The 25,769-nt window shown below is 39.5% G+C and overlaps 1 protein-coding gene and 1 non-coding gene across 3 annotated transcripts; one reads left to right on the top strand and one right to left on the bottom strand.

Moving 5' to 3' along the window:
• Positions 1-1,595: 1,595 nt before the first annotated feature.
• Tmprss11b (transmembrane serine protease 11B) lies at positions 1,596-25,350 on the bottom strand. 2 transcript variants are annotated; one of them, NM_001412524.1, is given in 11 exon segments: positions 1,596-2,807; positions 3,315-3,651; positions 4,468-4,610; positions 5,073-5,332; positions 6,298-6,472; positions 6,981-7,019; positions 7,670-7,830; positions 16,343-16,410; positions 16,499-16,617; positions 20,777-20,892; positions 25,244-25,338. In NM_001412524.1, coding segments are annotated over 10 exon segments (1,251 nt in total). In that variant the 5' UTR covers positions 25,252-25,338; the 3' UTR covers positions 1,596-2,807; positions 3,315-3,489.
• LOC120096866 (U6 spliceosomal RNA) lies at positions 17,509-17,615 on the top strand. Its single transcript, XR_015637813.1, has one exon. It is a non-coding gene; the product is annotated as a U6 spliceosomal RNA (small nuclear RNA).
• Positions 25,351-25,769: the final 419 nt, after the last annotated feature.

Raw genomic sequence — 25,769 nt, 5'->3', positions numbered from 1 at the left:
GGAAAATTATTTGGTTAGCACATATTTTTTTTTCCTGATAGATCCTGGATTTAAAGCTTTCTTTTTTTTTTTTTTCTTTTTTTTTTTTTATTAACTTGAGTATTTCTTATATACATTTCGAGTGTTATTCCCTTTCCCGGTTTCCGGGCAAACATCCCCCTCCCCCCTCCCCTTCTTTATGGGTGTTCCCCTCCCCATCCTCCCCCCCATTGCCGCCCTCCCCCCAACAATCTAGTTCACTGGGGGTTCAGTCTTAGCAGGACCCAGGGCTTCCCCTTCCACTGGTGCTCTTACTAGGATATTCATTGCTACCTATGAGGTCAGAGTCCAGGGTCAGTCCATGTGGTTAGCACATACTTTATGGAAAAAAAATCTCTTCTAAAACTAGTGTAAGTTGCTAAACGTTTAATAAAATGTTAAAATCTTAAAAAGACTTATGAAGTCGATAGATGAAGATTTCAGAAAATGCTGATTAAAAATTTTAAGGGTGATTACTAGATTGAAGTCACTTGACTGTAGAGACTTGTGCCTCATATAAAATGTACTGGGCTCACTTCTAGGAACGGAGGCACTAGATGGCCTGGTTATTAACATTTTCCGTTGCAAAGCATCTTCCTACAGACACATCATACCTATCCCTCCCTGATCCCACTGCTGCTTCTAGAAACACCATAGGCCCCGCCTCATCTCTCTTCCAACACCCACAAATGCCATTGTATATGGCTGACTCTGCTGATGACAAGCTCAGGGTATCCCATTATTCCATCACCATCACCCCATCCCCAGGCCTTTCTTACAGACTCTCTCTGGGTTCTTATTTCCACCAGGATGGTGGGCACAGGAAATCAGGGGACTCTCTTGAATTGTCAAAGGAATGCCAGAATGCCTGGTTATTGAGAATGTATAACCAGATCAATCCCAAGGAGAACAGTAGCCTTCCGAAGATCAGAGGCTTTGGGGATGAGCCTGAAGTCAGCTTTGGTATCTGTATGATCTGGGCTCTAAGGCTCTGACTCCCACCTCTGCAGCTTCATGAAGAATCAATTCTCAGATCAATTAGGAGAGCTGAAACTCATCAGGAAGATGAAGGACCACATTAGGAAGCTCTGCAGACTGGAGGATTCCAATGTGAGCTAGTGTGCTCACCTTCAAGTAAGAATAGAAACACTGACCTCATCCCCCTGTGGGAGGAAAGAAGAGCTAGCATATTTAATAATAAGTCTATTAAGTAAACATACAATCAATCAATCAATCAAACAATCAAACTGTTACTGGATATAAAGATATTCCTTTGCTTTAATTAGGATATACCATACATTTTTATTGAGTTCAGATAATTTTTAAAAAATATATTACACATAGAGAATTTCCACAAAAATCTGTACCTATGCTGAAGAATTACTGTACTTATTCTCTGTAACTTAAAACATGTCTGGTTTTATTCATGGTGGGAAACTCAGAATGATTGCAGACCTGGTGAAGGCCTCAGTAACAAGAGGTTGCAATTCAATACCTGTTTTCAGAGTAGGTCAGGTCACAATCACAGCTTTCCACAAAGCTCTGACATGAAAGTCCAGCATGTTTCAACCCAGCCTTTGGGAGTTACTCCTCTCCCCTCAGACAGTCTCATAAATCACCACAGTCAATGCTATGCTTCCACAGTTTTACAAAATCTATATGATAAAAACCAAGAACCTTGTGCACTGAAATAGCAATAATGTAGGCTGATAAAGTAGGACACAAATAGTATTTCACCAGCATTTTGGTGGAAGCACTTTCTTGGCTAAGGGTTTTCTGAACCAAGAAACTCAGGGGTCTCTCATTTTGTCTTGTTTAGTTTGCTTAAAAGTTTACAAATATTCCCTTAGGGCTATAATTCTTTCAAAATAACCATTATACACATTTAAAAAGTATGTAAAGTAATCAGTGGGAATGGCTCTACGGTGAAGAGGCCCAGCTGTTCTTCCAACAGACCTAGGTTGAATTCCCAGCACCCATAGGGTGGCTCATACTGTCTGTAACTCCAGTCCCAGAGGATTCAGCATCCTCTTCTGACCTCTAGGCATGTATGTGGGGCAGGAAAAAAACACCCATATACACAAAATAGTAATGTTTAAAGTCAGCTGAGGGCTTGCTCAGTGATTAAGCAAGAAAACCTAAAGACTAGAAATGGGAGCCCCAGGACGCTCACAAATACCTGGCAGGCATAGAAGCCTGTCTGTACTTCTGTCCTTAGAAGACAGAAATAGGCAGTTCTTTTTTTTTTCCATCTTTATTAACTTGAGTATTTCTTATTTACATTTTGATTGTTATTCCCCTTCCCCGTTTCCGGGCCAACATCCCCTTCACCCCCCCTTCCCTTTTATATGGGTATTCCCCTCCCCATCCTCCCCCCATTACTGCCCTCCCCCCAACAATCACGTTCACTGGGGGTTCAGTCTTGGCAGGACCAAGGGCTTCCCCTTCCACTGGTGCTCTTACTAGGATATTCATTGCTACCTATGAGGTTGGAGCCCAGGGTCAGTTCATGTATAGTCTTTGGATAGTGGCTTAGTCCTGGAAGCTCTGGTTGCTTGGCATTGTTGTTCATATGGGGTCTCGAGCCCCTTCAAGCTCTTTCAGTCCTTTCTAAGATTCCTTCAACGGGGGTCCTGTTCTCAGTTCAGTGGTTTGCTGCTGGCATTCACCTATGTATTTGCTGTATTCTGCCTGTTCTAACAGCAACCTGACTTGTAAGGCAGTATATATCTGAGAGCTCTTGGTTTGACCAAGATCCTGTCTCATTGAAATTATTGAGGATGATTCTTTTTTTTTTTTAACAAAGAGAGCTTTTTATTAACTTGAGTGTTTCTTATTTACATTTCGAGTGTTATTCCCTTTCCCCGGTTTCCAGGCAAACATCCCCCTAACCCCTCCCCTCCCCTTCTTTATGGGTGTTCCCCTCCCCACCCTCCCCCCATTACTGCCCTCCCCCCAACAATCTAGTTCACTGGGGGTTCAGTCTTAGCAGGACCCAGGGCTTCCCCTTCCACTGGTGATCTTACTAGGATATTCATTGCTACCTATGGGGTCAGAGTCCAGGGTCAGTCCATGTATAGTCTTTAGGTAGTGGCTTAGTCCCTGGAAGCTCTGGTTGCTTGGCATTGTTGTTCATATGGGGTCTCGAGCCCCTTCAAGCTCTTCCAGTTCTTTCTCTGATTCCTTCAACGGGGGTCCTATTCTCAGTTCAGTGGTTTGCTGCTGGCATTCACCTATGTATTTGCTGTATTCTGGCTGTGTCTCTCAGGAGCGATATACATTGGAGGATGATTCTTAACATCAACTTAAGCCTCTACTGACATGCACACTTCCATATGTGAGCGCAAACACACATTTACCCACACATATGCAAAAACACACATAAAATGGAAAAAAATAAAGAAATGGGTGTTCCATGATAGAGTACCAGGCAATACGATCTGCACTCATTATTAGAAGATGATTTTTCTACTAGATACCAGTCTTGGAGGCAATCCAGTCACGGTAGGAAGTCACTCTCATATAGACCCCTGGCTTGTTGACTCTGCCACATTCATGTCCCCAGCTCACTATCCCAACAAGGTACCAAATATCTCGAGAATTGGGATGAACTAGGGGTCCTCCAGAGTCACCCTAAATAAAACAAAGAACACTTATCATTTGACAGGTCCCTCATAGATAATTTAGCTGCAGGTAAAGATGTTCCAGATGAGGTTGTCAATTATTGGTGCTTCACAGAGATTGTGGCGAGGTATGTGATTTAAATCCCTAGACACCACTAGCCACCACTAATACTGACCAAATGTGTTCCCTGATTCTCTTTTGTGAGTATGAGAATTTGAAAGTATGATCTAAGAAGTTACAAGCTAGTTATGAAGAAGGTTCTTAGGAAATACATTTGAGTGTGCTTAAACTTCAGACGTTTGTATCTGACAGGAATAGCCAGAACGTTAGGCATGGGAGGGATAAGAAACTAAGAGTAATTTGGAGATGACCTGACAATACTGGAATATCTCCTAGACTTAACTTTTTCTGATCTACAGTTAAGAAGATAGATTATAATTCGGGACAAGCCAGAAATATGCACATTTCTACCACGTATTAGCTCTGTTGTAATACAGTACATAATGTTCCCCTGCCTCCATTTTCTTATGTATAAAATGAGAATCATAGTACTTACATCAGACAGTTCTCATAAGAATTAAACTAATTAATACTTGTGAACGACCAAGGACAGAACTCAACTCAGAGAAAATATGCCATGAGTGTTTATCAAACACTCATAAACATGGGCTACCCATGGGCAATAATCACTTTAAACGGTTGCTGACAGGAACATCAAAGAACACCTAAGTGAAGAGCAGAATGGTCTCCACAATTCTGACCTTAACAAAAGGATAGCAGTTGTTTGTACACTCTGTGGTCCTTATGAATGGTTTCCAGACCTACCTGGCAAGCATCGACATAGCCTTCCATGTAACCAGCGCAGAGCATTGTGTCCATTATCCTGCCTCCATAAGCTTCTTCAGAATTGCAAGCATTTGTATCGATAATTTTAATGGATGCTTTCTGAAGTAACAGTGGGGATTTACCTAAAGGAAACCATCGTGTCAGAGAAACAGCTTCCAAGAACCTGATCAGAATGGATACTGACTTTGGGCTTCTATGGGTATGAACCTTTATTAACTCTTCCCTTTCTTTTAAGGATAAACACATCCACTTCTCTCTCCCCCAAACTAATGAAAACGATGTTCAAAATGTTCATTAGAAACACCTTTCAAGTGTTACCATTTTTTTCCCTTTCTGCATAACTGGTCCAGAAACTTTTCTATTAGTTTCTACAGGAGAGAGAGCTTCTACACCTAAACTGGCATCCTTTGAATGTTCCAAACCAAAGCAGTTTGCCAGGTCCTTGCAATGTCCCCTGAGAGATGGCCTGCAGGGATTGGACACCCAGAGATAAAACGGTGCATACAGAACTGATGTAGTACTCAGTACACGCAGTACTAAGATTACTGTATGTTCACATTGCTGTGTTCCGCTGTTCGACTCACCATTGTAAGAAAGTGATCCCCATCCTGTAACAACGACCCCTTCCCCTGGTGGGAAAACCTGTGTGGCTTCCGGGAGGCAAACCCGATGTACGTCATTCCTGAATGAAACTTTTTCAGTGAGCTTTATAATTGCGACATCATCATGATGCTGCCCCTTAACATAATCTTCATGGATAATAACTTCTTCAACATAATGCTGCATGTAGGCTGGAGTTACTCTAGTGCCAAAGCTAACAGTTAAGTTCTTTGGATTATTTGTCCTGAGGGAACAAAAACATATTTTTGTGCTTGGTTTTAGTTGACAGAAATACTACAATTTACAGTACATAGCAACGTCTACCGCATGCTTTTATGACATCAATATTTCCTTGCATTACAGCCCACTGCAATGGTGTCTGATTTTTCTTTTTTTCTGATTGCTTTTATGCGTAGAAGTGTTCTGCTAGCATGAATGTATATCTATACACCTCATGCATATCTTGAACAACCCCTAGAGGTGAGAAGATGGTATTGTATCCCCTGTCACTGTAGTTATGAACAACTGGGAGTGGCCATATGGGTGCTAGGAACCAAACCCAGTTCTTCTGCAAGTGATCTTAAATGCTTACCTATCTCTCCAACCCCATGCAATTCGACTTTTAAATTCATTTTTAAAACATCTTGTTTGAATCTCTTCACTGTACACTAGACAGAGGGATATAGTATATGTCTTTAAAAGGCTTAAATTTAATGCAAGTTGAGCATATACACAGGTAATCATAAATGCTTAATGTCTGCACACATACTTAATGAGACCAATAAATAGGGGGATGTAAACCTCCATGCTTAAGAAAGAAGAAATTTCTCCTTTTAGAGAAAACAGCATTTTAGACTGAGTCACAGTTGCTTAAATGTTGGGTAGGTGTGTGATAGGACAGAGGAAGAAAAGAGATGCGATGTAGTATTTTAGCAACTGCAGGTGGTTTAGAATCTGAAGTATAAAGTGATGAGAAATAAGACACATGTAAGAAAAAAAAGTATATCAAAAATGAATGGCATAAGAAGCAATTAAAAAAACCTAATGGCTTTCCCAATTTTTAATTGGTAAAGTAGAAAAGGCTGAGATAGGCTTATCAGTAATTTGCTTTTCCGATCCAGGACACTTGTGAGGATAGAAGACAATTTGCCTAAGACAAGGACCATCCAGCTCCTTGGGTTGCCCTAACAGAGAACACGATCGTCTCACCTTAGAAAGCAATGCGCTGCTGTTAGCAGGAATCTTTCGCCAATGAGAGATGCTCCACAGTGGTGTTTGCCATTCACCCTGAGACTCGCTTGCCAAGGCCATTCTCCTTTCTGAGCCGTGGAGCCTCCCGTGATTCTGTCATAGGTTGCCGACATTCTTGGCCGTCTCCCGCAGCCTTCAGAGGTAGTCGGTTTGATTTCATTGAGAATAGAAAGATATTGTCGTGTGTGTGACAATGCAGAAAGTGGACTGGGCTTTTAGCAGTTCTGCTTGGTTACATCTGATGCCGTCAGCATCCAACACTACATAGGAATAGGACCATCCATACAGGAAGCAGCAGCAGCAGCCCCAAGAGTCTCTCACATGGTTCCTTTAACCCTTGGAGAATATGTAAGTTGTGGAAGGCAAAGCCATGGTTAACCCATGGGCTCTGCCACTAGACTGCTGGATTTGAACCCTAGGCTTATCATTTAAGAGCTGGGTGAATCCAGGCAAGTTTTGCACTTTTTATTTTTCTGGGCCATCATCTCTGAAATGCAATTCTAATCACACCCCTCTGTGGAGCGTTCTGAAGATTGTGTGAGCTATTACTGCATGTAAAATGTACTGTTCCCTGTTGTAATGATCTTGACTTTTACCGTTTAGATTACCTCATATTTCGTTGGAAAGCGATTTGCACTTACGGTTGTTGATAATCTTCTCAGCATCAACTTTAGTGATTTCTGAAATAGAGCAAAAAAAAAATCCACATTAAATTTAAGCTGGGCAGTATAGAAAGCATTTCCCACAGACCAGAAGGCCCAGCAGTGATTGGTATCCAGAACAAAGTATCATAAAAAGGTAAGAATTAGCTTATTGGAATTTTTCTTCTGCTACATTTGAACACATTGTATTAAAGGACTATCTTCATACTTTCATTGAGGAATTACATTTTGCTAACTGGAGCTAATATTTTCATTAACATCATCTAATGTCAAAAATCAGGACTATCTTCTCTTGAAAAAAAGGATTAAGTTCCATAAGTAAATCTGAATCATGTCAGTACATAAAAGAACTACTAAAAAGTAACAAGTATTAAGATGCAAATCTAATGTTAATTTTCATACATCAAGGAAATACAAACAAGATATACCATCATTTAACAATGTTTGCTAAATGTATGAATACCTAGTGTAGAATAAGAAGCCATCCCATTTTGTTCTAAGCAACCACAAAATGTACTAGGAAAGGGATGAAAGAATGAGTTTTCTGTAATCTATGAAAATATTCATTTAAAAATTATACTGAGGACAGTCTTATACTTGGTGTTTATGACACGTTCTAAGCACAAAATGATAAACTGGCATTGTGCTCATCCAATGGGTATGCTTACCCGTGAGCTTCAGAGACCCAGGATCTGTAGTCAAGGATCCCGAGTTGTTCTCCAGCATCTGATGTAAGATGCTTTCAATTCTTCTTCTTAGGTTTTCCTTGTTTGACCAGGGGTTCTTAAACACCAGCCATATATGTGCTGTCACGCTGTTGTTTTCAGGACTGGAGACAATATAAAGTTCTCAGACAGTATTAAGGCTCACATTTCCTCCTTTCCTCTTTCTTATCTCGATTCAGCTTCCTCTTTATGGGTTTGCGCAATAACATCACTTTAGATGAAGCTTTTAGTCTGCCACATGCTTACATGTATGTGTCCACTAAAGACGCATAGCTACACTGTGCATTTTGGAGGACATAAGGTTCTATATACTTCTCAGAAACAGAACTAGCCTGAGGTACCTCGGAAAGACGATCGCTGAAGACCTGACTCAGATCTCTATATTCAACAATCACTTGTTGAGCAATTGCTATCGATGCGAGACTTTGCTGAATTTCACTGAGTGATGACTAAGGCACAGTTCCTACCCTCTAGGAATTTTCAGACTTTAACGAGAGATAAGGTGTGTGTGAAAAGGACTGTAACAAATGAGGAAGAAACAGAAAGGCATTTTTTTTACTAGAGGTACTTGGAGGAGTTACACATAACTTTTACTTAAGAAGTTAAGGAAAAGTTCATGGAAGCATTAATAAACAATGAACATTAAAGTACTTTTATTTCTATTTTGTCATCAAACTGAAATTTTCATCAAGCTCAGCTTAGAAGAGCAATATCACGTAATAGCCATTGGTAAAGATATTAATTAGCATGTATTGGTTAGTGCTATGTTATAGATACTTTCTGTTACATTTATTATTGTATGTTTCATCATCTTTACTAGTCTATAGTAAAGATATTGTGGTATGATTTTATAAATGATCATTAATTCAATATCTTAGAGACTATGTAATGTATTCAGGAGTATGCCACTACCAAAGAAGAAATTTTACTCAGTGAAGATGATAGATCCTATACTAGACTCTGGATTCTTTACATTATACAGTGTTGCCCTATGCCTAGTTACCCCATCTCTAGGAAATTGGACTTAGATGTAGAAGGGCTTTAATGCTAGCCAGTGCACAGCGATGATGACAAAATTATGATCCCTGGGGACAGTGTCTGGAAGTAGCTTCAATAATGTGTGTATAAACTAATAATTCCTATAGGATACTTAGTTCATGTGAATTTAGTACGTATAGCACTACATGTCAAAGAGAAATACTCTGTCCTGTGGCCTCTTCTTCACTTTGTCTGGAATCTTGCTACTTACAGACACATCTGAATTCCATCCATGGGTAACAAAACAAAAAAGAAACACACACACACACACACACACACACACACACACACACACACACAAGCACAATGTGTTCAGACACCTCAAAGACTTTGGTTTTCCATTTTGCCCCAGTAGTAAAATTAACCCGAGGTTAATGATAATGGGAGCCTTAATCCACTCTGCAGTTCTTCAATTCTAAGAGTCATATGAGTTCAGGGAAGGGGGAAGAAAGGTAGACATTGGTGGCATTGACAAAAATAAAATCAATGTTCACCTTCATTTGAGATGTGTTTGTAAACTGAGATACACATGAAAAAGAAATATGTTTATGTGCAAATATTTTGACACATATTTTAGATTTTGCATTAAAGTCTATGACAAAGACATGACAGCTGCTCTCACTCATATTTCATAACACAGAGATGAACCAAATGGTCATGTGACTCTTTTAAGACTCTGGGGTCATTAAACTGAAACCTGGGCTCATGTTGCACTGTCCCTATTCTGGAGTTCCCTCTGCTACACTTTGCTGCTTAATCTCATGTGCAGGGAACACTGCATTTCTTTTATTGGTATGTGAAAGCCTTTTGTGGCATCAAAGCCTGGTCCATATGTGATTCTGTTCTGTTTAAGAAGAACCCTTAGTACAGTTTCAAAAGACTTTCATCTGACTTTTAAGTAGAAAAACAGAAGAATATAGAATCTATATTTTATCTAGATTAATAAAACTAATAGAGGGACAGCCTCTGGGTTCCCATAGAGGAGGGCCCAGGAGCAACAGGTCTCCTGCGTCTGAGACACTGCCAGAACCTGAAGGGACCGACAGGATAAACAGTTCTCTGCACCCAAATCCCGTGGGAGGGAGAGCTAAACCTCCAGAGAGGCAGACACGCCTGGGAAACCAGAAGAGACTGCACTCTGCACACATCTCTGAGGCCAGGGGAAAACACCAAACGCCATCTGGAACCCTGGTGCACGGAAGCTCCCGGAAAGGGAGGCGCAGATCTTCCTGGTTGCTGCCGCTGCAGAGAGGTCGTAGGCAGCACCCCACGAGCAAACTTGAGCCTCAGAACCACAGGTAAGACCAACTTTTCTGCTGCAAGTGACCTGCCTGGTGAACTCAAGACACTGGCCCACAGGAACAGCTGAAGACCTGTAGAGAGGAAAAACTACACGCCCGAAAGCAGAACACTCTGTCCCCATAACTGGCTGAAAGAAAACAGGAAAACAGGTCTACAGCACTCCTGACACACAGGCTTATAGGACAGTCTAGGCACTGTCAGAAATAGCAGAACAAAGTAACACTAGAGATAATCTGATGGTGAGAGGCAAGCGCAGGAACCCAAGCAACAGAAACCAAGACTACATGCCATCATCGGAGCCCAATTCTCCCACCAAAGCAAACATGGAATATCCAAACACACCAGAAAAGCAAGATCTAGTTTCAAAATCATATTTGATCATGATGCTGGAGGACTTCAAGAAAGACGTGAAGAACTCCCTTAGAGAAACACAGGAAAACATTAATAAACAAGTAGAAGCTCATAGAGAGGAATCGCAAAAATCCCTGAAAGAATTCCAGGAAAACATAAATAAACAAGTAGAAGCCCATAGAGAGGAGACACAAAAATCCCTGAAAGAATTCCAGGAAAACACAATCAAACAGTTGAAGGAATTAAAAATGGAAATAGAAGCAATCAAGAAAGAACACATGGAAACAACCCTGGATATAGAAAACCAAAAGAAGAGACAAGGAGCTGTAGATACGAGCTTCACCAACAGAATACAAGAGATGGAAGAGAGAATCTCAGGAGCAGAAGATTCCATAGAAATCATTGACTCAACTGTCAAAGATAATGTAAAGCGGAAAAAGCTACTGGTCCAAAACATACAGGAAATCCAGGACTCAATGAGAAGATCAAACCTAAGGATAATAGGTATAGAAGAGAGTGAAGACTCCCAGCTCAAAGGACCAGTAAATGTCTTCAACAAAATCATAGAAGAAAACTTCCCTAACCTAAAGAAAGAGATACCCATAAGCACACAAGAAGCCTACAGAACTCCAAATAGATTGGACCAGAAAAGAAACTCCTCCTGTCACATAATAGTCAAAACACCAAATGCACAAAATAAAGAAAGAATATTAAAAGCAGTAAGGGAAAAATGTAACATATAACATATAACACATAAAGTAACATATAAAGTAACAAGTAACATATAAAGGCAGACCTATCAGAATCACACCAGACTTTTCGCCAGAAACTATGAAAGCCAGAAGATCCTGGACAGATGTCATACAGACCCTAAGTGAACACAAATGCCAGCCCAGGTTACTGTATCCTGCAAAACTCTCAATTAACATAGAAGGAGAAAACAAGATATTCCATGACAAAACCAAATTATACAATATCTTTCTACAAATCCAGCACTACAAAGGATAATAAATGGTAAAGCCCAACATAAGGAGGCAAGCTATACCCTAGAAGAAGCAAGAAACTAATCATCTAGGACACAAAACAAAGAAAAGAAAAGCACACAAACATAACCTCATATCCAAATATGAAATTAACAGGAAGCAAAAATCACTATTCCCTAATATCTCTCAACATCAATGGTCTCAACTCCCCAATAAAAGACATAAATTAACAAACTGGATACGCAACGAGGACCCTGCATTCTGCTGCCTACAGGAAACACACCTCAGACACAAAGACAGATGCTACCTCAGAGTGAAAGGCTGGAAAACAACTTTCCAAGCAAATGGTCAGAAGAAGCAAGCTGGAGTAGCCATTCTAATATCAAATAAAATCAATTTTAAACTAAAATTCATCAAAAAAAGATAAGGAAGGACACTTCATATTCATCAAAGGAAAAATCCAACAAAATGAACACTAAATCCTAAATATCTATGCGCCAAATACAAGGGCACCTACATACGTAAAAGAAACCTTACTAAAGCTCAAAACACACATTGCACCTCACACAATAATAGTAGGAGATTTCAACACCCCACTCTCATCAATGGAAGCAGAAATTAAACAGAGACATAGACAGACTAAGAGAAGTCATGAACCAAATGGACTTAACAGATATTTATAGAACATTCTATCCTAAAGCAAAAGTATACCTTCTTCTCAGCTCCTCATGGTACTTTCTCCAAAATGGACCATATAATTGGTCAAAAGACGGGCCTCAACAGGTACAGAAAGATAGAAATAATCACATGCGTGCTATCAGACCACCACAGCCTAAAACTGGTCTTCAATAACAATAAGGGTAGAATGCCCACATATACGTGGAAATTGAACAATGCTCTACTCAATGATAACCTGGTCAGGGAAGAAATAAAGAAAGAAATTAAAGACTTCTTAGAATTTAGTGAAAATGAAGGTTCAACATACCCAAACTTATGGGACACAATGAAAGCTGTGCTAAGAGGAAAACTCATAGCGCTGAGTGCCTGCAGAAAGAAACAGGAAAGAGCATATGTCAGCAGCTTGACAGCACACCTAAAAGCTCAAGAACAAAACGAAGCAAATACACCCAAGAGGAGTAGAAGGCAGGAAATAATCAAACTCAGAGCTGAAATCAACCAAGTAGAAACAAAAAGGACCATAGAAAGAATCAACAGAACCAAAAGTTGGTTCTTTGAGAAAATCAACAAGATAGATAAACCCTTAGCCAGACTAATGAGAGGACACAGAGAGAGTATCCAAATTAACAAAATCAGAAATGAAAAGGGAGACATAACTACAGATTCAGAGGAAATTCAAAAAATCATCAGATCTTACTATAAAAGCCTATATTCAACAAAACTTGAAAATCTTCAGAAAATGGACAATTTCCTAGACAGATATCAGGTCCCGAAGTTAAATCAGGAACAGATAAACCAGTTAAACAACCCCATAACTCCTAAGGAAATAGAAGCAGTCATTAAAGGTCTCCCAACCAAAAAGAGCCCAGGTCCAGATGGGTTTAGTGCAGAATTCTATCAGACCTTCATAGAAAACCTCATACCAATATTATCCAAACTATTCCACAAAATTGAAACAGATGGAGCACTACCGAATTCCTTCTATGAAGCCACCATTACTCTTATACCTAAACCACACAAAGACACAACAAAGAAAAAGAACTTCAGACCAATTTCCCTTATGAATATCGACGCAAAAATACTCAATAAAATTCTGGCAAACCGAATCCAAGAGCACATCAAAACAATCATCCACCATGACCAAGTAGGCTTCATCCCAGGCATGCATGGATTGTTTAATATATGGAAAACCATCAACGTGATCCATTATATAAACAAACTGAAAGAACAAAACCACATGATCATTTCATTAGATGCTGAGAAAGCATGTGACAAAATTCAACACCCCTTCATGATAAAAGTCCTGGAAAGAATAGGAATTCAAGGCCCATACCTAAACATAGTAAAAGCCATATACAGCAAACCAGTTGCTAACATTAAACTAAATGGAGAGAAACTTGAAGCAATCCCACTAAAATCAGGGACTAGAGAAGGCTGCCCACTCTCTCCCTACTTATTCAATATAGTTCTTGAAGTTCTAGCCAGAGCAATCAGACAACAAAAGGAGGTCAAGAGGATACAGATCGGAAAAGAAGAAGTCAAAATATCACTATTTGCAGATGATATGATAGTATATTTAAGTGATCCCAAAAGTTCCACCAGAGAACTACTAAAGCTGATAAACAACTTCAGCAAAGTGGCTGGGTATAAAATTAACTCAAATAAATCAATAGCCTTCCTCTACACAAAAGAGAAACAAGCCGAGAAAGAAATTAGGGAAATGACACCCTTCATAATAGACCCAAACAATATGAAGTACCTCGGTGTGACTTTAACCAAGCAAGTAAAAGATCTGTACAATAAGAACTTCAAGACTCTGAAGAAAGAAATTGAAGAAGACCTCAGAAGATGGAAAGATCTCCCATGCTCATGGATTGGCAGGGTTAATATAGTAAAAATGGCCATTTTACCAAAAGCAATCTACAGATTCAATGCAATCCCCATCAAAATACCAAACCAATTCTTCACAGAGCTAGACAGAACAATTTGCAAATTCATCTGGAATAACAAAAAACACAGGATAGCTAAAACTATCCTCAACAATAAAAGGACTTCAGGGAGAATCACTATCCCTGAACTCAAGCAGTATTACAGAGCAATAGTGATAAAAACTTCGTGGTATTGGTACAGAGACAGATAGATAGACCAATGGAACAGAATTGAAGACCAGAAATGAACCCACACACCTATGGGCACTTGATTTTTGACAAAGGAGCCAAAACCATCCAATGGAAAAAAGATAGCATTTTCAGCAAATGGTGCTGGTTCAACTGCAGGTCAACATGTAGAAGAATGCAGATCGATCCATGCTTATCACCGTGTACAAAGCTTAAGTCCAAGTGGATCAAGGACCTCCACATCAAACCAGATACACTCAAACTAATAGAAGAAAAACTAGGGAAGCATCTGGAACACATGGGCACTGGAAAAAATTTCCTGAACAACACACCAATGGCTTATGCTCTAAGATCAAGAATCGACAAATGGGATCTCATAAAACTGCAAAGCTTCTGTAAGGCAAAGGACACTGTGGTTAGGACAAAACAGCAACCAACAGATTGAGAAAAGATCTTTACCAATCCTACAACAGATAGAGGCCTTATATCCAAAATATACAAAGAACTCAAGAAGTTAGACCGCAGGGAGACAAATAACCCTATTAAAAAATGGGGTTCAGAGCTAAACAAAGAACTCACAGCTGAGGAATGCCGAATGGCTGAGAAACAACTAAAGAAATGTTCAACATCTTTAGTCATAAGAGAAATGCAAATCAAAACAACCCTGAGATTCCCCCTCACACCAGTGAGAATGGCTCAGATCAAAAACTCAGGTGACAGCAGATGCTGGCGACGATATGGAGAAAGAGGAACACTCCTCCATTGTTGGTGAGATTGCAGACTGGTACAACCATTCTGGAAATCAGTCTGGAGGTTCCTCAGAAAATTGGACATTGAACTGCCTGAGGATCCAGCTATACCTCTCTTGGGCATATACCCAAAAGATGCCCCAACATATAAAAAAGACACGTGCTCCACTATGTTCATCGCAGCCTTATTTATAATAGCCAGAAGCTGGAAAGAACCCATATGCCCTTCACCAGAGGAATGGTTACAGAAAATGTGGTACATCTACACAATGGAATATTACTCAGCTATCAAAAACAATGACTTTATGAAATTCGTAGGCAAATGATTGGAACTGGAAAATATCATCCTGAGTGAGGTAACCCAATCACAGAAAGACACATATGGTATGCACTCATTGATAAGTGGCTATTAGCCCAAATACTTGAATTACCCTAGATGCCTAGAAAAATGAAACTCAAGACAGATGATCAAAATGGGAATGCTTCACTCCTTCTTTAAAAGGGGAACAAGAATACCCTTGGCACGGAAGAGAGAGGCAAAGATTAAAACAGACACAGAAGGAACACCCATTCAGAGCCTGCCCCACATGTGGCCCATACATATACAGCCATCCAATTAGACAAGATGGATGAAGCAAAGAAGTGCAGACCGACAGGAGCCGGATGTAGATCGCTCCTGAGAGACACAGTCAGAATACAGCAAATACAGAGGCGAATGCCAGCAGCAAACCACTGAACTGAGAATAGGAAGGAATCAGAGAAAGAACAGGAAGAGCTTGAAGGGGCTCGAGACCCCATATGTACAACAATGCCAAGCAACCAGAGCTTCCAGGGACTAAGCCACTACCTATAGACTATATATGGACTGACCCTGGACTCTGACCTCATAGGTAGCAATGAATATCCTAGTAAGAGCACCAGTGGAAGGGGAAGCCCTGGGTCCTGCTAAGACTGAACCCCCAGTGAACTAGATTGTTGGGGGGAGGGCGGCAATGGGGGGAGGATGGGGAGGGGAACACCCATAAAGGACGGGAGGGGGAAGGATTAGGGGGATGTTTGCCCGGAAACCGGGAAAGGGAATAACACTCAAAATGTAAATAAGAAATACTCAAGTTAATAAAAAAAAAAAACTAATAGAGGATCATCAAATGTTTGACTTGGGAACCATTTAATGATTCCCTTAAACCTAATTACTTAATCACATAAGCACAAGTTTTGCTCTGGTGTTATATTGAACAATTAGGCTGACTTGTATGATAGAGTCAGTGCTTAGTCATTTTTGGCAATGGCTGTGCCATATCAGAAGATTCTAGATTCATTCTCCCTGGAGCACATGAAGTATAATTATACGTATGATGGCTTTATCTCTTTTTCTGATGATTAATGATAGCTACTTACACCAATGTGATGATCTGAGAGTTGATATATTGTTTATAAATGTTAGAACTCTCAAAGGCATCAACCATCTGTTAAGAGAAAGCAAAGTTCAACATCAAATTTCAATAATATAGTTATACTTTAGGCAGTTAACAAATACAAGAAAATCCAGCTTACTTTAATCTCGAGGATTTTACTGAGGTAGTTACTTTCTAGTGATGTCTCTCTTTCATAATTTCTGTCATATGGAATATTCAGAACTTTAAAACTACCTTGATAGTAGTAGATCTTGTTTTCTGTAAGATAAAAATGACCCAAGAACTATTCAAATTACATGTACTTCAAATCAAGACTCAGATTGCATAATAACACAAAACAGGATGTTTTGTGCTCCTTAGATTTTGATTGCCCCTTATGATTAGTATTTCTGGAACAACTGAGTAAATCATCTTGGTGTTGTAGAAAATGCTTTTAAAACAAATAATAAAAAACAGAGAGAGAGAGAGAATAACAAAGAATTACAAAGAATAATAACATCTTGTTATCTTTGTATGTATGTGTGTACATATACATGAATGGTTTGTGTGTCTAATATACATATGTACTTGCATATTTGTGTGTGTGAGTTGGGACATACAAGTGCCACTGTGCATGTGTGAAAGTCAGAGGACAACCTCAGGAATCAATCCTTACCTTCTATATTATTTGAGACAGGGTCTCTTTTGTTTGTTACAGTATATGCCTGGCTAACTGGCCTGTCAGCTTCCAAGGGTTCTCTTATATCAAACTCCCATCTTCCCATGGGAATACTCTCATTACAGATGTGCACTACTGGATCTGTATTTGCCTGGGTTCTGGAGTCTAACCCCATTCCTCAAATTGGGAGATGTGATAGTTTGTATATGCTTGGCCCAGGGGATGGCTCTATTTGAAGATATGGCTTTGATGAAGTAGGTGTGGCTTTGTTGGAGTAGGTGTGTCACTGTGTGTGTGTACTTTGAGACCCTACTCTTAGCTGCCTGGAAGTGAGTCTTCCACTAGTGCCTTCAGATGAAGACTTTCAGAACTCTTTGCACCATGCCTGATTGGATACTGCCATGCTCTTGCCTTGATGATAATAGATTGAACCTTTGAACCTGTAAGCCAGCCCCAATGAAATGTTTGTCCTTATAAGAGTTGCCTTAGTCGTGCTCGCTTCGGCAGCACATATACTAAAATTGGAACGATACAGAGAAGATTAGCATGGCCCCTGCGCAAGGATGACACGCAAATTCGTGAAGTGTTCCATATTTTTAAAAAAAAAGAAAAAAAAAGAATTAAAAATAATTTATCCCTTAAAAAAAAAAAAGAGTTGCCTTAGTCATGGTGTCTGTTCACAGCAGTAAAACCCAAACTAAGACAGTAGGCAAGGTGCATTCCAACTGAGCAAATTTCCTCAGCCTTAAGAATGGCATCTTGATTAAGACAGAAAGAACTATACACTGCAATTGCTTCTGTTTGAGTAACCAGTTGCCAGACTATAGATTTTTAAAGATACCTTCATTAACTATTACTACTAGATGATACTATAGAAAAATCTTAAGAAACATACTAATTTTTCAAGAGAAATACAGTCTCAGAGTAATTAGGTAATGAACCTAATATTATAGTGTATTAAGAAGAACCAATGATTAAAAACTCAATCATCTGACTCTAAGGCATACAACTAACACATTACATTCAACTTTCACAGATACTAGCCTAATCAATATATACAATATCTTATGTTTAATATAAATAATGTCAAAAGGCATTTGCTGTTGTCAGAAGACAATCCCCAGTCAAAATGATAAAGACAACAAAATAACTGACAACAAATGCTGGCCAAGCTGTAAGGGGAAAGGAGCTCTGACTTCTCATTCACTGCTGTTGGGAAGGCAACTTGATGCAGTAATTCTGGAAATCAGTTTGCAAAATGCTCAAAAAGAAAATCTACCACATGATCCAGTATGAGCGCTCTCTGACATATGACCAACGGGTCCCCTATCCTACTCCACAGCCCCTTGCAAAGCCATGCTCATCACTGTGTTCACAATGACTAGGAAATGGAAACAACCTAGCGGCCCTTGAACCAATGGACAGATAATAACAATGCGGCACATGTGCACACAGGAATACTATTCACACTGTAAAGAAAAATGAGATTGTGAGATTTTTAGGTGAAGAAATAGACCTAGGAAATATTATACTGGGTAACGTAACTCAGAAAGACCCAGGAGGACACATACCACATGTTCTCTCTCATCTGATATCCCTGGTTCCAAATCTTCAGATGTGAGTATACAACATAGAGTGACCCCGGATACCAAACAAGCATGACCCCATCAAAGGAAATTCTCTTTTCAGGGAATGGAGACCATCACAGACAAACACAATTGGATAAAATAAGGAAAGCAACAGATCACAGAAAACCAGCTTGAATACACAGAACCCTATCACAGCTCCTTCATCTGTGCCTCAGAGAATATCATGGAGTAGGGTATGGAAATGTGACAGCCATAATATCAGAAGTCTGCAGTCTTAGGAATGGCTGCATACAAGACCCACACAAGTGTACAACAGGTGGGATTTTAGAGCTGAGAGAAGTGGATATATGCCCCCATCTCTAACACAGCAGCTATCTCCATTTGATAACCACTTGCAAATGAAAAATAATTGTCTCCAAGGGAATTTCTCTCAGGAAATAAACCACTCCTTTTTTAATTGAATATTTTATGTATTTAAATTTCAAATGTTATCCCCTTTCCCGGTTTCCCCTCTGAAACCGCTCCCCCATCCCCTTTCCCGGTTTTCCCTCTGAAACCACCCCCGCATCCCCTCTCCCTCTGTTTCTATGAAGATGCTCTCACTCCCACCCACCAAACTCCCACCTCACCGCCCTGGTATCCTCCTACACTGGGGCATTGAGCCTTCACAGAACTAGGGGCTTCTCCTCCTTTTGATGCCAAACAATGTCATCTTCTACTACATATACAATTGGAGCCATGGTTCCCTCCATGTGTACTCATTGGTTGGTGGTTTAGTCCCTGGAGCTCTGGGGGGTCTGGTTGGTTGGTATTGTTGTTCTTCCTATGGTGTTACAAACACTCTTATGGCCCAGCACCAAATGAACTCAATGCCATCTTTGAAGGTTCCTTGCCTCATAATGTTAATTTGGGGCATTTATTAACCCTAATAACCCTTCGCTTTGTATATTCCTGGCTTTGTGTTTTTATGTGATTCCTGTGTGAACTTTGTGTCTCTGCATCTGTCTACACTTCTTGTGCTTTTTCCTTGACCTTTTTCTCGTTTGCTTATTTTTTGTATTGTCTTATTTTTTTATTTGTTTGTTTTACTTTATTATTATCCCTTGATGTCGATTATTCTCTAATGTAAGCAGAATAGACAGCATGGAGAATATCTATTTGCAATAAAGGGGAATAAAAGATGAAGTGGCTGCAAAAACAAGGCTGGAAGAATCGCGAAGTCAACACACGTGTTAACTCTAAGACATTTTCATGGGTCTCCACCCCTAGACAAGGACTATAGGAAGCAAACTGATGATACTTGGAAGGGGATACTTGGGAGCCTTTCTCAAGGACGAACCCTTTATTGCTCATCCAATACACAGTGGAAACCATATATGTACCACCAACAAAAACAGACTTGGCAGGTTACATTTATATACTTTGGCGGGTGTGTATGTGTGTATGTGTGCAACAATAACAATCAAAGAAATGAGGTGGTCATAAAAGAGGAAGGCATAGGAAGGGTTGGAGAGAAGCTAGCTGGGACAGGCTGGAGGAAGGAAAGACTACAAGGTAAGGTGATATGGCTCCATTTTAATTTAAAAAATGTCGGAACTGGAGAGATGGCTCAGTGGTTAGAGCCCCGACTACTCTTCCAGAGGTCCTGAGTTCAAATCCCAGCAACCACATGGTGGCTCACAACCATCTGTAATGAGATCTGATGCCCTCCTCTGGTGTGTCTGAAGACAGTGACAGTGTACTCACATACATAAAATAAATAAATAATTCTTTTTAAAAATGTCCAACATTTTAATCTGTTAAGAATGAATTCTATATTCTTTCTTATTAATAAATAACTAGCTGAAATGTCAGTATCTCTTGAATTCTCTTCTTCACACACAATAACTCTAAAACTTGAATCACACTGTAACGAACATGTGGCATGACAGAATAAGTTCTTTTGCTAGTCTATCAGGTTCTGTACATTTGTGTCTCAACTGATATTCAGTCTTATACCTGTGTGTAGGAGAAGTGTTGCCACAGTACAGCATTTGCAAATGCTAATACTTTCTTGCAGGACCAGAGGTCCCCAATAGTGGGAGATGATTCATGAATTGCAATTGCTTCTTTATATCTCATAGAAATTGAAATAAACAGCATAGCAGAATTAACGCAAATGCATACCTACCTACTGCCAGGAAGTGAACTAAGAGTCCAATAATTAGCCCAAGGATGGCCAGCACTCCAAGCACACCGAGGATGATCATCCATGGTGGGAAAGATTTGCGGGATGCTATGACTGGTCTGCAAATGAAGGAAATGAAAAACACATCATAAAACATACATATTTCTCTCTACTACTTTACTCTTGCTGCCTACGAAAACATCACAATTAGGTACAGAAACATTAAAAGACAAAGAAGAAAGGAGAACAAATGATTAGCAAGATGGCTCAGCAGGTAAAAGTGCTTTCCTGCTGAGCCGCGAGACTTGAATTTTATCTCAGGAATTCACATTATGGAAGGAGAGAGCTGAGTCTTGTGGGCTGTCCTCAAATATACACTTAATGTAGCATGGTGTAACACACACACACACACACACACACACACACACACACACACACACACACAAATGAAATGTAGTAAAAAAAATTAAAGAAAATGAAAGAAGGGGAAAAGGTAAAAAATGCTTTCCTTAAAAGTTACACTGTGAAATTTTTCCTTTTTCCCCATATCTATACTATAGAAGCTTTTCCCAGAAGATGCTTGCTGTTGTCATATCTAACATTAGGAAGATCCATTTCTTCCCCATTATCATTGGGAAGAAATAGAGTTCGTATCCATCAGGAAAGATGTCAGGGCAGACAGGAAGAGAGAAGAAGAGAAATGCCTTAGAAAAATTTATAGCTAAGACTGTCTAAACACTAAATCTAAATATGATTATGTGCCAATATTATTATGTCCTTATGATGTGCACAGTACATGTGAAAATATCACGTTCTGTCCTGGGAGAGGGCAGTGTCTATCCTGCTTATTAGCTTATTGTGGTGGATCAAATAAATCTTTTCTCTAAAAGCACGGAACGATAGATCTACAAGTTAGACATGTATTATGTTTCATAGCAACCTATGTGGTTGAATGCCTTGGGTTGAGTTGAGGTTAAGCTCTGCAGGAATTTATCAAGAAAAACGTCTGGGCAGACAGTCTAGGGAGAAGAAACAACATGTAGTACTCAAATCACGGCTGATGACTGGTAGTTTAGTTTCTGGATCACACTGAGGCACGAATCTGACTCATGAAGAGATATTGTGGATTCTCACCATGTCAAACCTCACAAGGTTCTGAGGACACACCAGACTCTACAACCCCACGTCTCTGTTACACACTCTGTACTTTTGCCTGATATATTCACCTCATGTTACCCCAGTGACCTGTCATTCAAACATCATCTTTCTATTCTGGCGAATTCTCTTTATTGACATCATCTATCAAGTCCAACCTTCCTATGGTCTCACATTAAGAATATTTTCTAATTTTTACATATCATTCCCTTTCTCTCTTGTCATTAGCATCCTGCAGTCTAGGGCTGTTGTTTCTATGCTTTGATCATAGTCTGGAGCCAGGTATCACAGATGTTTATGGAACAAGTAGATGAATGAAAACAGGAAGATCAACAACTGTATATCTTATGGGATAAAGCTAGCAAAAAAGATACAGTCTGTTTACGACTTGAATTTTTATCCTCTTAAAGCTACTAACATGACGACTTATACTGCTTAGGAAGAAAAACACCAGCAGGCAGTGCCCATGACCATAGTTGAAAGAAGAGGAAAAGGACTGTGGAGACTATTAAAATCCAGAGCTGAGGGGCTGGAGAGATGGCTCAGTGGTTAAGAGTACTGACCACTCTTCCAGAGGACCTGAGTTCAATTCCCAGCAGCCACATGGTGGCTCACAACCATCTGCAATAAGATCTGATGCCCTCTTCTGGTGTGTCTGAAGACAGCAACAGTGTACTTATATACATGAAATAAAGAATCCTTTTGAAAATTTTAAAAAGTAAAAAAATCCAGAGCTGAGACTATTATGATCCTTGGGAACGGAACAATGGGAACCTGGGAGGTGAATATCGATAAGGAGAAAAAAATGAACCATTTGAGAAAATATTTACCAGAACTTAAGAACTATATTAATAAAAGGAAGGGATATGTTTTATATGGGAGCTCGTAATGTTTTATAAACATGGAGTTTGAAGGATTTACAGATTTCGAGTACATACCCGATGTGCCATGCTGTTGCTTAACCAAGGAACCACAACTGTGGATGCAAACTTAGCAAGCATCGCATGCAGGGAGAACAGAGACGGTAAAACTGGACCAGTGTGGGAAAGGGATTAAAATGCTTCACCAAATTATAATTTCCCTTTCCAGCGTAAAATATTTGTTTCCAGTCTAATAGTGATTGCGTTGTCATAAGCCTTTCGTGTGTTTCCTGAAGTTTCAATTCTAAAATCTTGGTGGCCCCTTCAAGGTATAAGTCTTTTTTAATTAATGTATTTATTCACTTTACATCCCAATGTCTGACCCATTCCTCACAATACCCCCTCACACAGATTCTCCCCGACAGATCTCTGAGAAGAGGAATTTACCCACACCCCTGCACCTCCACTCTCCACACCCCACACCCATGCCCACCTTGCTCCAGAAGAATAGAAATCCTGTCTCCTGAGTGGCTACTTACCTCAGCTTAGAAACAGTCATCCTCAACAACGTGTCCCTCACTGAAGGGTTCCTAGTCATAATCCATACCCTTTGCTTGTCTGTCCTCTGCGAACTTTTACAAATTATTATCTTTCTAATTCTCTCTTAATCGAGGATTCATGTTTGTACCTCTGCTTTCGATAAGTTTTGTTTAGAGACTTTTAGTTCAGTTCAAGTTTCCATGTCACTTTGTATATTCGAATTAAAACACAAAGTATTTACTTTTATTAAACTTTTGCCAAACCAAATCTGTTAGTGTTCATTTTTCCTTCCGTTTGAAGGAAAAGAATTGAAGCAGCTTGCTACTTACTGATCTTATTTTTTGAAATTACCACAGGACACAGGGTTTTACATTTCACTCCCTATCCATATTCCCTCTAGATTATTTCATGGGACTGTCCAGATTTTCTTTTCTGAGTTTTAGCTTTCTTTGGCAATCACATAAAGACGTCCCAAACTATAATCTAGCAGAGTTGATTAAATAAATGCTAACGATCAGAAGGAAACTGCTCAAGCTCAAGAGAAAACTCTTTCCGGTGTGGCCAGTTCCTGATATCACCCCATATATTCTTTGGGAAAATCTCATGAGAGATACTTCAAGATGATATGGAATCTAAGATGTGTTTTGCCATAAGAACGGCTGAGCATGAATTTCTCACTGTCATGTTCATTAGGCTGTAAGTCAGATTTTCTTTCTATTCTACAGGCTGTCTTTAATGCTAAGGAAGCATTGAAAATGGTAACATTTGGTTCTGAAATCCATCTGATGTTATTTTCACTACGTGCAACCATTCATCATTCAAGCACCTACATGCATCCGAAAGTTCATCCAAGCCTGAAAACCGCCAGTGCAATCAACCACGTTTCCTAATCCTTCCTAGCTCAGGAATGTAATTGGCTCCCTGTCTTACTCTGAGAAGCTGATTACAGAATTAGGGCTTTGCCTAGGCATCTCAAATTTCTTGGAACTGTGGCTTAATCCTTTTACCTTTCTCTCAACTTAGGACTTTACACAGGTGTAGACTAGTAATGGAGAAAGACTGAAATGCTACAAAAATAAAATCTATCATCTACCCAGACTAAAGGCGATAATTATTTATAAAAAAAAAAAAAAACCAACAACAAAATTCCAATCATACTGTATTTTTTTGTAAAACTTAAATTTGCTTGATGGCTCTTTTACTTTATATCAGAGCTATTGAAAATAAGAAAAAATAAAGATCATAAATAAAATAGCATCTTTAATACAAAACAAAAATCACACAATAAATCTTTAATAAAGATGTTGTTAGTAGGTTCTAGCATAAATGAGTATATCTGTTCCAGTAGTACAGTTAGAATAACACTGGATGTTACCAATATAGATGTGTCTTAGGAGCTGTTTTTGTCCTAAATATATAGATATAATAATGTATATTCAGAAAAATATTTATGTAGATATACATTTATACATCCATGATGTAGCAATACTGTGAAATCCAAGACAATATATATAATTCATGATAGAAAGCATGAACTTTTAAACAAATAGAGTTCATGATCATCATCCTTTCTAAGTACATTGCGCATTTAAGTCACAAGGAAATAAAATGGCTCCACTATTACCTCTCTACTGGAGAACAGTCACACAGTCCTCATATTTTTCATTCACATGGTATTAAGTTACACACCCCTGTTTTGAAGCACCCCTCAAAACAGGGCTTAACACTTGAGACTGCAAACACAAATGCATATTTGTGGCAATCCGTCTCCATGCTAAAGTTCCAAAAGACTGTGAAATCACTACCACCACCTAGACACAATTGTTTTTGCCACAGTCCTTCAGATAAGACTCAAATAGGGGAGAAAAGGAAATTCTGTTTCGTCAGAATGTTAGGCAGGCGAATTACCACTTACCTGTACATAACTTGCTGGTACAGTGCTGGCTGATGTTAATGTGGAGGGAACTTCTGAACTCTTTATGTGTTGATAGTGGTTCTTGGGTAAATGTGCCAGCTAGCTACGAGGATATTTGAGATTTTAAGGGCTGGTCCGAAAGTCCTTAAAAAGAAACTTGTTTAACAGGTGTGGTAACAAGTGAGGATCTGCAGCTTAGAGGAAGTAACAAAGATTATCTTTGAATTGAAAACCTAGAATACAAACAATGCGTCTGACTTGGTCATCAGAAAGACCCACCCCAAACTACCACCACACTATAGTGAGTCAGTGCTCTGACTCAGGAACTATCCGTTCTTTCAGCACAGAGACTCTTCCCGGAGAAACTAGCAAGCACCAGACAAATCACTTAACTGTAAGTTGTGTCTCTTAGGATAAACAACCTTATGAGAGCCTAAGTCATTTGAAATGTCCTTAATTTAAAGAGTCTCATGGGGATAGGTGAGCATTGTTATAGGAATGAAATTGCAGGTGAAAAGTAGGGTTT

Source organism: Rattus norvegicus, chromosome 14 (assembly GCF_021556685.1).
Source record: "Rattus norvegicus strain SHRSP/BbbUtx chromosome 14, alternate assembly SHRSP_T2T, whole genome shotgun sequence".
NCBI classification, from domain to species: Eukaryota; Metazoa; Chordata; class Mammalia; order Rodentia; family Muridae; genus Rattus; species Rattus norvegicus.
Note: the sequence above shows the minus strand (reverse complement) of the source record. Positions and strands in the feature narration are given on the sequence as shown.